Source organism: Strongylocentrotus purpuratus, unplaced genomic scaffold, assembly GCF_000002235.5.
Source record: "Strongylocentrotus purpuratus isolate Spur 01 unplaced genomic scaffold, Spur_5.0 spur5_scaffold_7, whole genome shotgun sequence".
Classification (NCBI taxonomy): Eukaryota; Metazoa; Echinodermata; class Echinoidea; order Camarodonta; family Strongylocentrotidae; genus Strongylocentrotus; species Strongylocentrotus purpuratus.
The window spans coordinates 28742531-28761381 of NW_022145613.1; the positions used below are offsets into that span (position 1 = coordinate 28742531).

Here is an 18851-nt window from a genome sequence, read left to right on the forward strand (position 1 = left end):
CGCACCTTATATGCTCACATGCAGTGCCCCGTTTCCTTTTTAATAAGTGCCCCTTTTCCTTATGATAAGTGCCCCCATTTAAAAAGAGGCCTTTTCCCTTCTCTTAAATGCCCCTTTTCATCAATGAAAATAGTTCCTTTTCATTTTCATAAATGCCCCTTTTCATATTTTGTAAATGACCCTATTCAATTCCGAGAGATACTCGTTTTACTTTGACAAGTGCCCCTTCCCCTCCTTATAAGTGCTCTTTTCATCTTAAATAAATGGCCCCTTTATTTTAACACGTCCCCCTTGTCATTCCTAATAAATGCTCTTTTTCCTTCTTATAAGTGCCCCTTCCCATTGTCATAATTACCCCTTTTCATCTTTGATTAGTGCCCCGTTTATTTTAACATGTGCCTCTTTTTCTAATAAGAGCCACTTCTCCCCTCTTCATAAAAACCCCATTCACCTCCAATAATTGCCCCTATTAAAATCTGATCGGCGCCCCTTATCTTTTAACAAATGCACATTTCCCTTCATCATTAGTGCCTCTTTTTCATTCTCATAAGTGCTCCTTTTCACCTCTGATAATTACCCTTTAAAACATGAAATGTGCCCCTTTTTCCTTTCTAATAAGGAACCTATCCCTGTTCATAAATGCCCCTTTTCACTTCTTATAAATGCTCCTATCAAAATCTGATGGGTGCCTCTTTTCCGTCGACAAATGCCCATTTCCCATTCTTATGAAATCCCTTTTCATCCCTGGTGCGTGCCTCTTTTTTAGGTGTAAGAAGTGCCCCATTTTCACCTCTGATAATTAGCCTTTGTACTTTGACACGTGCTGCTTTTCTTTTCTAATAAGTGTCTTAACCCTTTCGATAAGTATCATTTCCTCTCAAGGAAAAAGAGCATTTATGAGAAATGAAAAGGGGGACGTGTCAAAATAAAAGGGGCATTTATAAGAGATGAAAAGGGCCACTTACGCGAATGAAAGTTAACTATTTTCATAGATGAAAAGGGGCATTTATAAGAAGGGAAAGGGGCTCTTTTTTAAAAGGGGCACTTATTAAAAAAAAAGAAAGGGGGCACATGTGAAAATATAAGGTGCGCTTAACCGAGTTAAAAAGGGGTAGTTATTAAAAGGGGACGGGGCACTTTTTACAAAGGAAAAGGGGAACCTTTCAGATTTGGATAGAGCAATAATCAGAGGTGAAGGGGGCGCTTATCAAAGAGAAAAATGGGCACTTCTCGTACCTGAAAAGGGGAACTTACTAGAGATTAAAAAAGGCACTTATGAGAATGGAAAATGGACACTTATTGCAAAGAAAAATGGGAGCTTGTCAAAGGAAAAGGGGTACGTGTCGAAATAAAAGGGACACTTATTAGAGGTGGAAAGGAGAAGGGGTAATTAAAAAAATTAATAGGGGCACTTGTCAAATTAAAAGGGGCACTTTCCCTAGGTAAAAAGGGGCACTTTTGGGGTACTTGAAAAAGTGTGGGGGGGGGGGGGCACTGCGACCTCCTGCCCTCCGGGAGCGCCGCATCTGCCTTAATTATTTCAACATTGCTCATTGATTTTAATGCCTATTTCTTGATCATCCCATGCGGTTGTTTTTGTTTGATTTATGTTAATCTAATAAAACCTTTTTATTGTCAATGTTTTTAACTTACACCTTGAAAGGACATCGAAATCATAAACTCTCGCAATTAGGGCCTTGCGGCCGCGAGGAAAGTATTTGAATAAGCCATTTTGAATGAATGATTGAATGAACGGGCCTTATAAGGGCGGGCGACCTGCAGGTAAGGGGTTGTGCAGGGATTTCTTTTCTCAGAATACTTGATTAAAAGTGATACATTTTACTTTTTCGTTCATGTGTGTGTTACAAAACGGAAGGGTAGGCATAAATATGGTCATAAAATATATATTTGAGAATGACTAAAATTCAGGGCGAGTGGCAGGCGCGGATCCAGGATTTCTTAGGGGAGGGGGCCCAACTTTTTTTATTTTTTACTCCCGAAAATTTGAAAATCGCGCCGGCCGAAAAGTGGGGGGGGGGGGGGGGGGGGGGGGGGGGGGGGGGTAGTGAGCACATTTTTTTTTTTTTTGATCCTCAATTTTTTTTGCTCCCGAAAATTTGAAAAACGCGCCTGCCAAAAATTCGTTCAGTGGGGGGGGGGGGGGGGTAGTGAGCGCATTTTTTTTTTTTTGATCCACAAAAATATTTCAATTTGCACCCCCCCCCCCTTGAGCGCCAGGGGGGTGGCCCAACCCCCCAAAAAGGTAAAAATCACGTGATTTTACATGATTTTTTTCTCAAGGGGGGGGGGGGGGGGGCCCGGGCCCCCGGGGGCCCCCCCCCCCTGGATCCGCCACTGGCGAGTGGTAATTTTTCAGTAACGGGTCAAAGAAGCAGTTAGTGTTACATCTCTTGGCGTCCCCTCACATTTTGAAAAACATTAGGCTACTTCCCAATTTTGTCAAAAAACAAGGATATTATTAACCACTGGGGGGGGGGGGGGTAGGGGGTCGATTTTCCCCAGGATTTCCATTAATTGTTTATTTTTGAAGCTTCTTAAATCATTGAAAAAAGTGTTTGTTTGTTTTCTGAAATGGTGACATAACCACCCCTTATTTTTTAAACCTGTAAATTCTGGAGAATTATGATTAACATTCCACCCAAATATTCGACCAGAACAAAAAAGGAAATGAAGAAATCGCCATCTAAATATTGAGTTCACTCCAGGATATACATGTCAGGCGCGTACACAGGGGGGGGGGGGGCAAAGAGGCAAACAAAAAGTGTTCCCACCCCCCCCCCCCCCCCCCCCCCCCCAAGCCACCGAACGAAATATTTGACGGCGTAATTTCTAATTTCCGGGGCCACAAAAAAAAAAAAAAAAAAAAAATATGTGCTCATACCCCCCCCCCCCCCCTTATTCAGCGGCTGGCTGAGTCGTTGCGAAATTTCCCTCCAAAACTGGACAAAAAAAAAATGGCATCTAACAACATCCCCCCTCCCCTCTTTTGAGTAAGAAAATTTGGGGAAAATAGTGAAAAAATAGGGAAAATAAGAGGAAAATAGGGGTAAAATCGCGAAGGAAAATTTTTTTGGTAATTATCAGTTGTTTGATGTCCTAGAAAACGAATGTAGCACAATGCATTTAGCACAACTGATCCCTTGATTTTAGATTCATTCATACTATCAAATTTCTTTCATGATACGCAATCTGCATTATACATGTAGCATACACAACAAATGAGCCCACAGAATTTCAAAGTAGAAGTTTGACATCTTTATTTTGTAAACATACTTTGCATAGGTACACACAAAATTCAAAATTTAGTACTGTTTGACAGTAATTTCAAATGGAATGCATCATTCATACAAAATGTACAAATTACACAGTTTGAAGAGTAACAAAATACTACAAAATCTCTCTGAAAATCATCTGCAAGAAGAAAGAAAGAATAAAATCTACTGATACATCAAGACACATGATTTTTGAAGACACGTACAGTTCTAGCTGTAAAAAGAAGCAACGTAACTTTGTTCTAAGTTGAATGTTGTTATTGTAATATTGTTGATGTCATTGAAGGTATTAATTAAAATCTTGATTCTTTTGGCATGGAACATAATTGATCATGAACAGGAGGGAAATTATTTCACAAATAATTACCACACATAACAGTTTGTTTTGAAGAAGCAGAGTTACCAAAAGAATGCTATAACATCTGAATACAGTTTTGTGCAATCAAATCTATATAGCTATAGTGATATTTGAGAGAATGATTTTGTTTCTTAAAACAGTCAGAAAATATGACCCGGGCAAAAATTCAAAAGTTACCCCCTGAATACTTTTCTGATTGTACTCTAATTTCAGAGCTTTCATCAAAATATATCACATTATAACAATGATAATATCAGTAACAATACATATGAGTACCTTAATAGGAATGGTAGACATTGATCCTAAAGAATACACAATAAATTATGGATGAAATACAGAAGCTTCAAAGACAGATAATTTCCTCTTTGGAATGATACTATTAATGAATTTAGACAGTTTGATGATGCATCTAGTGGTATAGTATGTATTCAGTCAATGGGAGGGGGATGGGGGAGGGGGTTGGGGGGGGGGTACTGTTGTAATGATGGATAATAGAAGACGAATTGGCACGAGAATACTGCCGTAGACTGAGAGGAGGGGGTAGTATCACCCTCTTTTTAGGTTGCCTTTCTCCTCTCCATTACCCCTATTTTTTCTCCCTCCCTTTTGTTCTTTGCCATTGGATTGGGGGGGGGGGGGGGGGGGTGGGCAGTATATAATTTAAGATTCAATACCTTTACCAACATAGAGGAATACATAAATTGTTTCATATCTGGAGTCAATGTAGTACTTGGATGGCAATAAACTTAAATAAATACACAACTCAGAAAATACATGAATGTTGAATAATTCACACACTAAAGAATCAAGGTAGATCAATCAATGAGACCCCCCCACTCCCCCCCCCCCCCCAAAAAAAGGACAACAACAAAAAACCTGCCTCCCGGATATAGAGATGGGTTCCTCAATGTCTAATTAACCCCAAAGAAACACAGTAGCATGGGCGGCATTGTGCTACTCGGTTCAGATAACCACATCAATTTCACAATTGATTTACAGTAAAAAAAAAAATTAAAAATGTATGATTGAATACAGTGCATTATGATGCAGATGTGCACAAAATTATCAGTACCCAAATGTATAGTACTATTCTATTCAGATCATCCATTGTCTACTCAGCTACTTCCTACATTAATTTGTGTGTGGCTGGATAAACAACATGTATATCAGCTACCTCTGACTTGAAGGAAATATTGCCTCTTTAATTAGCCCGAGCATAAAAATACATGGCGTTACGCTTAGGCCTAAACAAAAAAGTGTTGTATTGCCCTTTAGGTGCCAAAACATGAGTCAGTCGGTCGGAATTTTTTTTTTTTCTTTTCTTCTTTCTCTTTAGGCTGATATTTCTCAGTTTTGAATGCTTTAATATTTTTTTTTCTCTAAAAAATAGTAAAAAACTAGATGGAATTCGACTGCGCGCAGTCGAAAATGATGCCTCCGTCATAGAGCAATTTTACAAACCAAAACAGAAGAAATTTTTCAAATTCAAGTTCAATTGTAATCCATTAACAGGTTCTCAGAATATCGTGATTACAAACAATTTCTCATATACATATATGACCCTTTGAACTTTGACCTCATGATCCTAATATCTACTCAGCTCATTGGCTCTGCAAGATATCCAGAGTTAAATAGTAATCCATCTGTCAGTTCTAATGAGAATGCGTTCACAAGCTATTTTGCATACATAATGAGCCCATGACCTTGGACCTTATGAACCAAGAATCTACACAGTTCATTGGCTCTGCAAGATACATAAATGATCTAAGTTTGGCAGGAATCCATCAATCTGTTCTAATGATAACGCGATCACAAGCTGTTTTTGCATACATAATGGGCGCTGTGACCTTTGACCTTTGACCTCGTTACCCAAAATCTAATAAGTTCATCGGCTCTGCAAGTAACATACATGACCTAAGTTTGGCAGGAATCCATCAATCGGTTCTTGAGATAACGCGATCACAAGCTGTTTTTGCATACATAATGAGCCCTGTGACCTTTGACCTTTGACCTCGTGACCCCAAAATCTAATCAGTTCATTGGCTCTGCAAGATACATACATGACCAAAGTTTGGCAGGAATCCATCAATCGGTTCTTCAGATAACGCGATCACGAGCCGTTTTGCATACATAATGAGCCCTGTGACCTTTGACCTTTGACCTCGTGACCCCAAAATCTAATCAGTTCATCGACTCTACAAGATACATACATGACCAAAGTTTGGCAGGAATCCATCCATCGGTTCTTCAGATAACGCGATCACGAGCTGTTTTTGCATACATAATGAGCCCTGTGACCTTTGACCTTTGACCTCGTGACCCCAAAATCTAATCAGTTCATCGACTTTGCTAGATACATATATGACCAAAGTTTGGTAGGAATCCATTGATCCGTTCTTCAGATAACGTGATCACGAGAACGGGACGTACGTACAGACGTACGTACAGACGTACGGACGGACGGACGGACGGACGGACGGACGGACAACCCGAAAACATAATGCCTCCGGCTACTTCGTAACGGAGGCATAAAAAAGCAAGGGGCAATACAACATTTTTTTTTTTTAGGCCTTACATGTAAAATGTCACAAGAATGCTTGAAAAGTGTGTATAACATGTTACTTGATGACATACATAGAGATGAATCTTTGATTGATAGAATTATGCACTTTGTGCTTGAAATGGTGATGAAGAAGTTACAACTAGGAAGATATATAATGTAGATTGACTCTTTTAAAGGCAACTTGGAATGGAATCGACAAGTGGATATGATATACATTAGAAAATTAGTACAATTTTTCAAAGACACACACTTCACAAGAATTAGATGAATGGTTTATAATATAAACTCAATATTTACACATAATATCTTACACAATATACATACAGTACTACAACCATCCTTCATAAACACACTTTCAATTTCCGTTTCATCGAGTATTTCAGACAAAAATATCTTGCCAACTTTTCTCAAGGTCTCATTTCAATACATATATAACAACAAAATGTCCTTTGCAATTAAAGTACCGGTACCTCACAATTTCCATCAATTTTGGTAAAATATAAGGGTTACAACTTACAACATTAATTGTTAACTAATAACATCCATTTTATGGTATTTATTTGTTTACAGGGCCCCCTGGAAGACAGTACTTTGATTACTGACAGGGCTACCCTGATTAAATAAAACGGAACAAATAAATAAATGTTAATTGCTGCTGGTGATTTTAAAATATTTCAATATTTGGGTCATTCCATAGGGTAGCACTTTTTATGACATACCGGAAGTGATAAACTATGTCTCCCATCAACCATAACAAATGTTTGCTCAAATTGAGTTGAGCATAAAAACATAGCCAACTATGTTTAGAAGTACTCTAGATTCATGATGAATCAATGTTATAGAACTAAAGTTAACATAATGTTGTATTAATGTGATTTCCATGTAACACTGTCAGAAAAAGAAATACACATTAGGAAAAGATTTTAAAGAGAAGCTTCATGAAGAACCAATATTATATACCCAAAGCTTACACAATGTTGTATTAATGTGATTTCCATGTAACACTGTAAGAAAAAAGAAATGCACATTAAGCAAAGATTTTTAAGAGAAGCAACTGAGACAGCTTCATGATGAATCAATATTGCAGACCCAAAGTTTACATAATGTTGTATTAATGTGATGTTCACTTGCAATTTTGCACAGAACACTGACTGCCAGAATAATTGCTTTGTGAAACACCATCATGGCTTTTGCAAAATTATCCATTTTAAAAATCTTGATTAGCTCTGTGACAACCCTTTTAACACAGGTATAGATTAATCTTGCTCTGGAAATATTAAAAACAATATTGATGCCTTTATTATATCTATACCATGATAAATACAATGTTGTACAGGGCGATTTGTGTGGCACGTACAGAGTTATGACAGCCATCTATTCACAAAAATGGCATTATAGATTGGCAGTTACAATAGTCTCCAGACAGATTCTTCAATGTATGATCTTATGAAATACATACGGTACATACATATTGATATTCATATAGCGCCTTTACAAAAACATGCTCAAAGCGCTTTACATTATGAAAATGATGACCGCCCACAACATGTGTGTGCTGTGCTCGGACACCTGCTTTGGTGACACAACTCAAATACCATTACTTTCCGGACTTTTCTAGACTCTTTCACAAAAACAGTTCTGTAGAAATACACCATAATCAAATTATAATGCTAAAGATAATATCGGCATACCCTCTCCAGATGTGGGGTTTTCCGGTCTCTTGTAGAAACATGCTGTATGATATGTGGTTGGAGTTGGAGCATTTACAGGTAAGCTTAGGTTAGGACATATGTTTAGATGACTGTGTTTGTTTCATGGCTAAAGTAACAAATTAGAGTCATGTAAGGATATTGACAGCAAAGCAACTGTCATCTGAGCCTGTGTCGTACATCCATTAAGGAAAGTGTGATAGTCATAAAACTGACACGTAACATATTGATTTTACAAACTCTTTCACAGACAAAACTTATTCCAATAGCTCACCCATACAGACATAGGAGAGTGTATTAAAGCTCATAAATATAATGAGGTCTTTGCTTTGCATTCTTATTCCTTTTCATCAAATATTCCATACAATGACCGAAAACATACATTTCATGGAAAATAGTTATCTCATTAAACATACAGTCAAACCTGCTTTAGTGACCACCTGTCCATATAGACCACATTTTTGTTTCCCTTGAAAATGTTTTTTTATTGAAACATGTAATAAAGGAACCTGTCTACACAAACCACCTGTCTACAAAGGCCACATTTTGTGTTTCCCTTGGGCGGTCGCTGTAGACAGGTTTGACTGTACTTATACTTGGAATCATATAAGAAAGATTGGATTGAATCCCTTACACGTTTGCTATGTGAGAATGTCGTCTATGAAATCCAGCAACCTCTTGTCTGATCTGTCCTTGGGGAATTTCTTGGACAGGGAACCCTGACAAAATAAGGAAGGACAAAATAGAATATATTAAAGCCTGTCTGCACTAGTTTGGCCAGGAGGGATTAGACCTCCCATCGTGGCCATGGCATACCTGCAATGATGCACATAGGCTCATTTCCTGATAGATTATCATCGCCATCATCATCATAATTTGTTTAAGTCAGCATTTTTTCTCTTACCAGGGGTTACTGACTTTTGCGCCATGATGACACTCCCTCCCTCCACTTCTTGTCTCAAGCATCCGCTTCATTTAGACCAACCTTATTGCTTTCTTTCTTCACCATATCATTTTCATAAAATATTAGGTCTTCCTTTCCCTATTATGCCATCCACTTTCAGATCTCACGCTCTTTTCACAGGTTCATCATCTTCCCTTCTCAACACATGACCCATCCATCTCAATCCACACTTCTCTTCACCACTTCCACCTGTTTCTTCCAGACCCAACCTTTCCATTCATATAATGTGTTTGCATTCACATTTGTATACTAACCTTCATTTTGTCGAGAAAGGACTCTTTCTCAAACCAAGTTTCGTTCAAAAGCACCATATCAGAACTGTCCTTATAGTATTCCACAAGGTATTTCTGCAAAGAGAAGGATTTTATGTGAGTACCGGTAAAGCATTTTTAAACATGTACAGCATTGCATTCTCCAATGTAGGTACAATTTTTAATGTCATGATTTTGTTACTGCTTTGTTCTAGCATTCTTCTAAAGTCTCTCTACAGTGAATATTGCAAAGATTGGGCACCATATAAAGCATAGATTCCCTCCCTGGCTACAGCCTGTTAAAGTAATAAATAACTTGTGTAGATGTCAAGCGTTTTATACGATATTTGGGGTGTTTTCTTTGATTACTATAGAATAAACTCCTAAACTTGCATGGAAATTAGCATGAGGTAATCTGGCAATGGTTTTGTGCAATCTTGGAAAGAAAAACCATAGTTTTTAATATATAGTAGGTTATTTGATTCTGGAATACTAGTTACCGGTACACAAAAAGCAGTAATCCTGAATTTTATACTTTGAACCACTAATAGTTTGGGGGCATACATGTATTAGAAAGTAAAAGGCTAGGTTATATTACAGACTACGAGAAGACTGCCTATAGAGTACCGAAGCTGTGACGTCATAAAAATCTATTTTGGGGATTTCTCAATTTTTTTCATATTCCGAAAGAACACCAAAAATAATGTCCAAATGTCGAAAACCAGTTGAATATGTTAAGTCTTGGCTGAGATATGACCATCTGAATAAATATACTCCCCATAGGAACTCAGTGTTATATGCTCTGGCTCCTAATGGTAAGGAGCCAGAGCATATAACACTGAGTTCCCATAGGACATATATTCATTCAGATGGTCATATCTCAGCCAATACTTAACATATTCAATTAGTTTTCGACATTTGGACATTATTTTTGGTGTTCTTTCGGAATATGAAGAAAAAATTGAGAAATTCTAAAAATATATTTTGATGACGTCACACTTCACCACTATATGACACATTTGTCAAATTCAGGGCCCTGTTTCATGAAGCTTGTTATCAATAACAAGCTACAACAACTATTATAAGCTACTGAAATTATAGCATTTGACTGGCCGAGAGCAAATTTGACATAGAAATGTTGTGTTTGTTATTGATAACAAGTTTTATGAAACAGGGCCTTGTTCTAAGACTTGGCAATCTTACCATCTCAGCTAAAACTTCTTGAGTGAGGAATATATCTTGTTGCCACGAGAAGCCCATGTCCATCGGCATACCGTACAGGCTAGCTTTCTCCTAATGAGAGGAAATACAGAAAGAGGTTTCTAAATTAACAATACTAAATCCTTGTTTAAGAATAGTGTCTTTGCTCGACATAATCACATCAATATGAGCTCTCCTGTAGGTTATTGTCGTTTAATTTGATTTCAAATCCATTGATGAAAAGCATCGCTGAATTTTTGTTAATTTGCAAAAATTTCTTTCACATTTTGTGAAGGTTTCTGGTTTCCCCATAGATATAACAAGATTGTATTTGATATGCAATGAGGTCAAAAAGGATGCTTCATCAGTGGATTTAAGGACTTTTTTTAAGGACTATTCTCTTATGACCCTCCTCCATTCATCCCTGTTTTTTTATACAATTTACAATGATTCCCAAACATGCCCCTATTTATATATCCCCCTTCTCATTTCTCTATGTATCTCATTCTAATTCTATCCCTCTGCGCCTCAGAATAGTTTACTAGATCGATGGCGCATAATAAATGCTGTATTATTATAATTATTATTATAGCATCCACAAAGTGAGTTGATTGAAGAATTTTACACCTATTATCAAGTTCTATGATGTAATACCAACTTACTTCTTCAGGCGGCATAACCCATAGTGCTTTCATCTGTGAGTCTTTGGTGGCCTTGTGTCTACTATAAGGAGCTGTGACAACAAAAATAGACATGTCTATGAACTGCACGATGGTAATTTCAAGAAAATTCCAAGAAAATTCCATGGGCATCATCACATAAAGACTTACAGAATATTTAACCAGGGGGATCAATCTTGCTAAAACATACATGGAATTGCCCAGGTACATGTAAACTTGTAGATCTAATGCTACAAGTTTAGTACATTAATTTATCTTTATATTCCAAACAGTATGTCAATCGAACTAAAATTTGTACTTGACCACTAAACCTCATAAATAAAATAAAATAATGTGTAATTCATACTGGTTGGAAGGATAGTAACTGGGTCATATGCAACCAAACCTGCTACAGGGAGCCTATTACAATTGTAGATTCTATACTAAATTTTTACCAGCTACCAGAAAATATTAGACAGCATATACAGGAGTACACAAGGAGACAACTATCCACTTTATATCCACAAAGTATAAATTTGAAGAAGACATTCTTTTTTTCTCACCACAGATCAAAGCTAGGCAAGGTTGATACGACATCCCGTCTCCTTTCAGTTTGAGTTGGTAGTTCATCTGGCATTCTATATCCCTTAGTGACGGGTGGGCGGGGCTACATGGATGACTGTGATACCAGCCGACCAGCTGGAGTCCTCTGCTCGTCATGGACTGACGGATCTCCGTCTCTACGCTGGCCCCGCTCTGCTTCTCACCGAGTCGACATCGACAAGGGAAGGCCTGGAGGATACTCATATCTACAAACAAATTTTGTTGGTAAAATAGGAATATGTTATTGCCTTCTTGGTAAGGTGCTGGTATCCAATCCAATCCAATCCAGATATTTTTAAAGCGCCAATATCTAGTTGCCTAATCAAAGGCAATGATGAGACTGAAAAACTACCAAAAATGTCTGTTCATGATTCTTACTGTGAAAGACAAAAAAGCAGTGACTAAATGTAAGCAATCTGAAATAGGTATGTCTTTAGTTGAGTTCCGAAAGTGGATAACTTGTGACAAGAGCGAAGGATTTGGGGAAGATTAAAAACAGATTAAAGAACTTCAACTTCACAGAACATATAATTTATGTAAGGACATTTAATATGGTGTTAAAGACAATTTTTAGAAACTGTTTCCCCAAAGAATTGAACAGGATTAACAGAATCCCTATAGCTAATCAGAGTTGTTCTGAAATAATATCCTATCAAACTGTTGACTACTAAATTGTCATACTGGTATTCCCCATGGGTCTTATCAAGAAACCATCCGGTTCGAGTAGGTGTTAAACTTACGTTGAGTTTCTGGATCCCACTTGCCAGCTAAATAACCTATCACTTCGCTGGTGGTGAGATGACAGTGAAAGTCCTGTTAACAATGAACAATCAAACAAACATAAATAATGTATTTTTCATGCAGTTTAATGATGTATTTACATCCATACAAATATTGCATCCCCATAATAGTCAGGGTTTTTTTCAGCAGACATTCTGTTAAAATGTGTAACATTGTTAGAAAGGTTGAAGATGTGGAGGAGATGTGAGTAACCCCCCCCCCCCAAAAAAGTCACCTTTTGTGTGACTGCTGATTAGTTTCACAGAAGAATATATCAACAGTTAAAAGGTAAAGATCTTTCCATCTCAAACTGAATAAAATCAGAGAGTAAAAGGAGAAGACTTTCTGTACAATGGCTGCCTTAATAAAAACAGGGAATAATTTTCCTGGTATCGCATCGCAATTTGCTATGCATTTTTGCATGACTGCTATACAAAATATCTTTTGTGTAGCAGTTTTCTTCCATAGAAATGTACAGAATTTCATTTGAAATATTTATCCATCGGCTGAAATTGCTAATCAAAAAATTTGAGGAAAATTATTCCCTGAAAAACCAGGGGCTGTATTCTTAAAAGAAGTTATCTTTTATGTTAATGAAAATGCTGTTAAATGTTATAACCAACAGAAATGTCATGGAACTAACTCTTACCGTTGGTAGTTGTGCAAATATATCTTCAGAACTTTATAATGTGAACGCATACAACTTTGTGCAGACATGAACGAATGCTTTGTCCTACTTTTGATTTCTTATGACAAATAACATTGTTTTACTAACATTAAAGATAACGTTGTTTTATGGAATAAAAACCAAGCTTTCTTTCTTTGATTATTTGAGGGCTGATTTTAACTTCATTATATTACATATTCTCCCTCCACGTAGTTTATGAATAGCCTACAGAGGCCGTTCCTGTTGATGTACAGATGCACTCTTTTTAGGCCTTCAGAGATGTGTCTCAATTTAGAGATAAAAGCTTTCAACTTCTCTGAAAGACGGACACTTAACCAAAAATTTCATAATTTCATCAAACCAAACGACTTGAATAACCCTGGTTTATAAGGTGAACGACACATGCTCCAGCATCAACTACTATGTGGACAACATTCAACACAAACCAAATTTCTAGCTTTAATGATGCGACAGTAAACCTAACCCTAACCCTTAAAACCTACTTTCAATCCTAACTCTAACCCTCTTATTTTGTTGTAATAAAGTCTAGAGCAAATATTGGATCACTGGTTTATCTCAGGACCAGAACAAATCTAACTTTGGAGAAAAACTTACCACTATAAGAAGACAGTTTGTGGTGATGGAAACGGTGAAAGGCTGAAGCTTCCCCATTTCTTTGAAAGACAGACACTTAACCAATGTATGTGGATCCCTGTTGATGATTTACAAACAGAAGAAAAAGTAGAAAGTTGATATTCATGGATGAAAGTTTTTTTTTACTAAAAGAATTGATGCTTTTAGAAGATGTGAGAAAATTGTTTGACCCCGGCCAAGCGACCCTTTGTCTGAGTTCAGTGTTTCATCATTGATATATTATCTACAAATTCAAAATGAAGAAGAATCACAAAGTTTAAATCAAAGATTTTTAGTCCAATTAAGGCCTCATGATCTCTCAAAATTAATGCACATGGACCACTGAGATAAGATGGGAAGAGGGGGGGGGGGGGGGGGGTGGTGAAAATAGGAGAGAGAGATGGGTGGGGGTAAGAAGAATTCTGAAGAGAAGAATAAGTATTCTTCAACGTTCTCTTCGGCTGGCTGAGGTTTGGTTTACCATGTTAATTATATCAGTTCCTGTATATTTTTTTAATAAAAACATTGGGCCATGTAACTATTCATGCCTTTAAGCATAAATTTCATGAAATATCTAGAAAATTTACCTCCAAAGGGCAGACTTACTTATTTGCACTTTTCTTTTTCAATGATGAATACTGAATGACTTTGGTTTTGGGAGGGCTATCGCCATTTTTCATTTTCTGAAGATCTGGAAAAGAACAAGATATGACACACATTTAGGGATTGTCAATACAAAAATTATCCTGATTTGGGGGTTCTTTTGGAAAAGGCATACATGTACAATCCATGTTAGGGAAAGCAAACTTTTTAAGGGAAGGCATACAATATTTAAAGTGCTCATTTACATTGACATGGCAGAGAACATGTTTTGGAGCAAACAGTTTGAACAGACACAAACTTTCACCTGGCCCTTATTGGGGAAGCCAAATAATGGTTGACAGTACTGTTAAAATGATCATCAGACCAGATACAGCTGCAAGAGATAGTAGCAACTTTCCTTGACAAATTGAAATATTCTCATTCTTTACAAACATTCTTAAACATATAGATATATTTATCTACGTAGCTTCAATTCCAAAGGCCACTTGTGCATAACTTAAGTACGGTTGACACAGTCATTAGATTTACATAGTTAGGCAAATTTGAAGAGTGCAGTTCATTGAAAAGAGTGTAAATATACCTGTATGTCTTTTGTTGTCGTTATCAACCAGGATTCATAGATAGATAGAAATGGTTAATTAAAAAGATCATCACAGCCACCGGCTGCATTGCGATCAATTTCACAAAGATACAATACAATTGCAATTCAAATTCAAGTCACACAAAATATGACATAAATCAAAAATCAAACATATAGACATTTCATAAAAATTCTTTGACCAAATTCTAATTTTGTTAAAAAAGAAAGAGAAAGGGAGAGGTGTAGGAGAGAAAGAGTAAGAGTGATGAGAAAGAGAGAGAGAAAGAGAGAAAGAAACAGAGAGAGAGAAAGAGAGAGAGAAGGAGAAGAGAGAGAGAGAGAGAGAGAAGGGGGACAAGGGGGGGGGGGAGAGAGAGAGAGATGAAAGGGGAAAGATTCATAAAACTAATCACCTATTCTATGATTATCATTCTCATCCCCCAACTTCCTCTTGAGATTCTTTGTAACCTTTGACATCGGTGGACAGGGCCGGTTGTCTTCTGAAACCTCGTCATCGGCGTCACTTTCTCCCGGCCTGCCAGGAGAGTGGTTACCATTCTCAAGCAAGCTGGAGTTGTCGTGGGAACTATTATCATCATCCTTTGAAGACATAATGAAAGATCAGAAATGAAAATTATAATGGTTGATCTCATAAAGTGTTCCCCCGCCCCCAAGGATACAATTGTACTAAGTGCTACTCCCCTGGCTTTAGCCGAAATACCATGTTAAGGTGCTCCTGCATTCTAGAAACTGCTTTCCATTGGGTCACTATATACTTCATCTAAGTTGACAGTGGTAAGTGTAGAATAATGTCTTTATGGAAAAAAAAATTGAATAGAAGTAGATTTATAGATAAATTTCAGAGGTAGCTCTGGCGCCAAGTTAATTTAAGTATTATGGGACAGAAGACCCTAGAAAAACAAGAGAGGAACAATTATTTCAAGGTTCATTCGATGTAGAGATCCTCCACATAAAAAGAGCTAGTAATACACATTTTAATCATAACAAATAACAAATCTTGGAATTTGTGGCAAAGTAATCATGGATTCAGTACAGTGAACAAGGACAAATGCATTTCCTTTACAATAATAACTTTGCTAGCATATGTTCTTACCAGATAAGGAATCTTCATGTTTCTAAACCATTGTGACTTGACAACATCAAGCTTTTTGCCATTGTATTTGACCTGTTAAAAAAAAAATAGAGAAAAGAAATATAGATTACTTGATTTAACAGATGGTTTGATAAATTAATCTAAGGAATCAACAGAATACATCTTATGCAGTACATGTGACCATATTCTCATTAAATCATACTGTTGTGAAAATCTCTCATAATTGCATTACTTTCATTTCATTATCCTACAGGTTACAAAGTCAGGGTAATCTTACCGAAGCCCATCCACATCCAGATCTCTTGCCAGGATTGAGAATGGATTTGATGTGAATGGCCCAGGCACTTGGTGAGTTGAAGATTTGTTTCTCTTTGCTCCAAAATATTCTCCCATCTGTCATCAGGTCGGCGGTGAACTTACTCCCCTGAATTACAAAAACGATACAATAGAATAACAAAGTATTTAGTAATTATGAATTCGTATAAATAACAACAAAATTAATAATGTATTCTAGGAGAATGGGACACACTTCATAGTAGATTATGACATCTTCCATTTCACTTACAAATGAAGAACTTCAATTGCATGCTTGTCCCAGAACACTAACTTTTAGATAAAGACTTTCAAAGTGATTTGATCTGTTAGTACTTGAGCAAATTATTTGTTCTGGGGCTCTTAAGTTTTCAACTCCTCAATTACATTGTACCAAAAATTCATCCTGATTCATTAGCATTGTAAAATGTCAACACACTTCCATTTCTTATAATTTGTTGTGCTTTACAAAATAACTCCTTCCATAAATTTCCATGCAAATTGGATTACCAAGAAAGGCAGCCGTTAGCTTTTGAACCTTCATCTTAACATGACATATAGTGTAGCACCTTCCCTGACTTTCTATACTATTAGTTGTACACTTTCTGAGTACTTTACAAAAGGCAATCATTCAAGCCTGGCCTCTCAGTGGTGGTTCATTAGGTTGTGTGGGGGGGGGGGGGGGGGGCATTGGTCATGTGCACCTTAGCAAACCTAATCTAGCACAATACGCGCACACAAAAGGAAAACAAAATATATAAAAAGTGCCAATGTTGTAAAGTGCTTCAATAATCTATTAAACAAAGAAGACATCTCCAAAATACAAGGACCCTTCTTATACTCCTCCCTCCCCTCCCCCTTCCCTTGCCATACAAGAAAATCCTGGATATGCTTACCAGGTATTCAATGGAGAGGCAATCTTTCCCAGCCTCGACTACCCCATCACCCATGAGCATACTCAGGGTCACTCCTCGTCCTGTTAGTACTTTCTCCTTCTTGGGCGGACTCGTTGTGAAAGAGTCGATGCTGTCAGCCTCCGACATCGTCTCTGCTGCCTCGTCATCCTTCAGAACATCCTTACGGTCTTTAATGAGAGATAGTAATATGATCATCAAAGACAAGTTATTAATTTGTAATTAATCAACAAATAAATAACATAACTATTATTCACTTTTAACAGGCCAAATACAATGTAAAAAAGCAAAACAATTAAGGAACTATGAAGCCAAGGATTCAAATTATCAACGTTGATCTACATCATAACTCCTTACCTATATAGGGCCTACATTAAAAAAAAAATCAGGATAGCTCGCTCTCTCTCTAGACTCTATGTTTAAATTTAAAGGCCAAGTCCATTCCAAAAATAATTTGTCTTTGATAGATGCAGAAACACAAGAGAAAGTAATGAGGAAATTATGAATTTTTGTTTATTAAAGTATGAAAAACTAGTTCTATGGAACTTAGAAAATCACTCACACATTGATATTCCAGTAAAATCTTTGATTTTTTTACGATTTTTTTTCAGCATCCTTAAAGAGTTAAGTATTTCATATAGACCTCTAGTCTAAGTTTTACTTATAAGTTTGAAAAATTAAATTTTCATTTAACACATCTTCCTTTATTGGAGGAGCTCGCGCCTTTGAATGTTTTTTGAAACAGATAAATGGCGCCATACAAATGCTGTGAATCATCATCATCGACATCGTCATATTTAAGGTACAAACTTGCAAGTTGTACTGAAATGTTTGTCAATTTTTTTTTGTCGTATTGGCATTGTCATTGTGCTCTTTGCTTAACTTAACTTAGATCTAGATCTAAGTATAAAGCCCAAGTTCTCTCACTTAAATTCGAAACCACTCGAGTGGGTCGGCGCTCGGCCAATGGGAACGCGCCGTTAGGCCTATTCTAATTATATTTGCCGTTTTCTAGCTGTACAGCGCCCAATCATCTATGTGAAAAGTTCATTTGTAGAACAAACAACTAGTATTACTAGTATTAACAAGCAACTTCACTTCATTCACTTCACAAAGGTCAAATCTTATCACATTCACACACGTTACAAACTGACACAGTCACAGTGTGCAGTGGTTGTTGAAATGAGCCTGAGCCGCGCCGCGAGCCGGTTAAGTTCATAGATCTAAATCATATTCATAACATTAACAATAACACTTCAAAACATTGTCATTTCTTCTTAACGAATCATCATAATAAAATGTATAACATTACCCATGAATGAAATCAGGATATTTAACACAAAGTAATAGCAATGACTACAGTAAAATGCAGTTGCAGTTGCTAACAGTTTAGATGACAATTGAGTAAAGTGAAGATGATCCGCATGTTATCTGTCTCTCTTTGTTTTCTTCCGTGTGAGAAACACCTGTAGGGATTCCATCTCCAGGAAGGGGGTTGCAGCCTAATATTATGGAACTGATCAGTATTGCAAAAGTAAAATATCACACAATCAAATAAATTCATACAGATTTGTAGAATCTGTATGATTATTTCGATCTTTTTAAAGGGTTATGTAGTTATTGATATTCAATCAGTATGACATTTAAG

General features: G+C 36.9%; 1 protein-coding gene across 1 annotated transcript; it reads right to left on the reverse strand.

The window, feature by feature from the left end:
* Positions 1 to 8439: 8439 nt before the first annotated feature.
* Positions 8440 to 18668, reverse strand: LOC587071 (MPN domain-containing protein). Its single transcript, XM_786825.4, has 13 exons — positions 18516 to 18668; positions 17186 to 17373; positions 16255 to 16401; positions 15978 to 16049; positions 15277 to 15463; positions 14287 to 14371; positions 13663 to 13759; positions 12341 to 12413; positions 11561 to 11806; positions 11001 to 11071; positions 10342 to 10431; positions 9142 to 9234; positions 8440 to 8642 (listed from the first exon to the last, which is right to left on the reverse strand). The coding sequence occupies exons 1-13, from the start codon at positions 18517 to 18519 to the stop codon at positions 8565 to 8567; spliced, it is 1431 nt and encodes a 476-aa protein (XP_791918.2). The 5' UTR covers positions 18520 to 18668; the 3' UTR covers positions 8440 to 8564.
* Between the last annotated feature and the right edge of the window lie 183 nt (positions 18669 to 18851).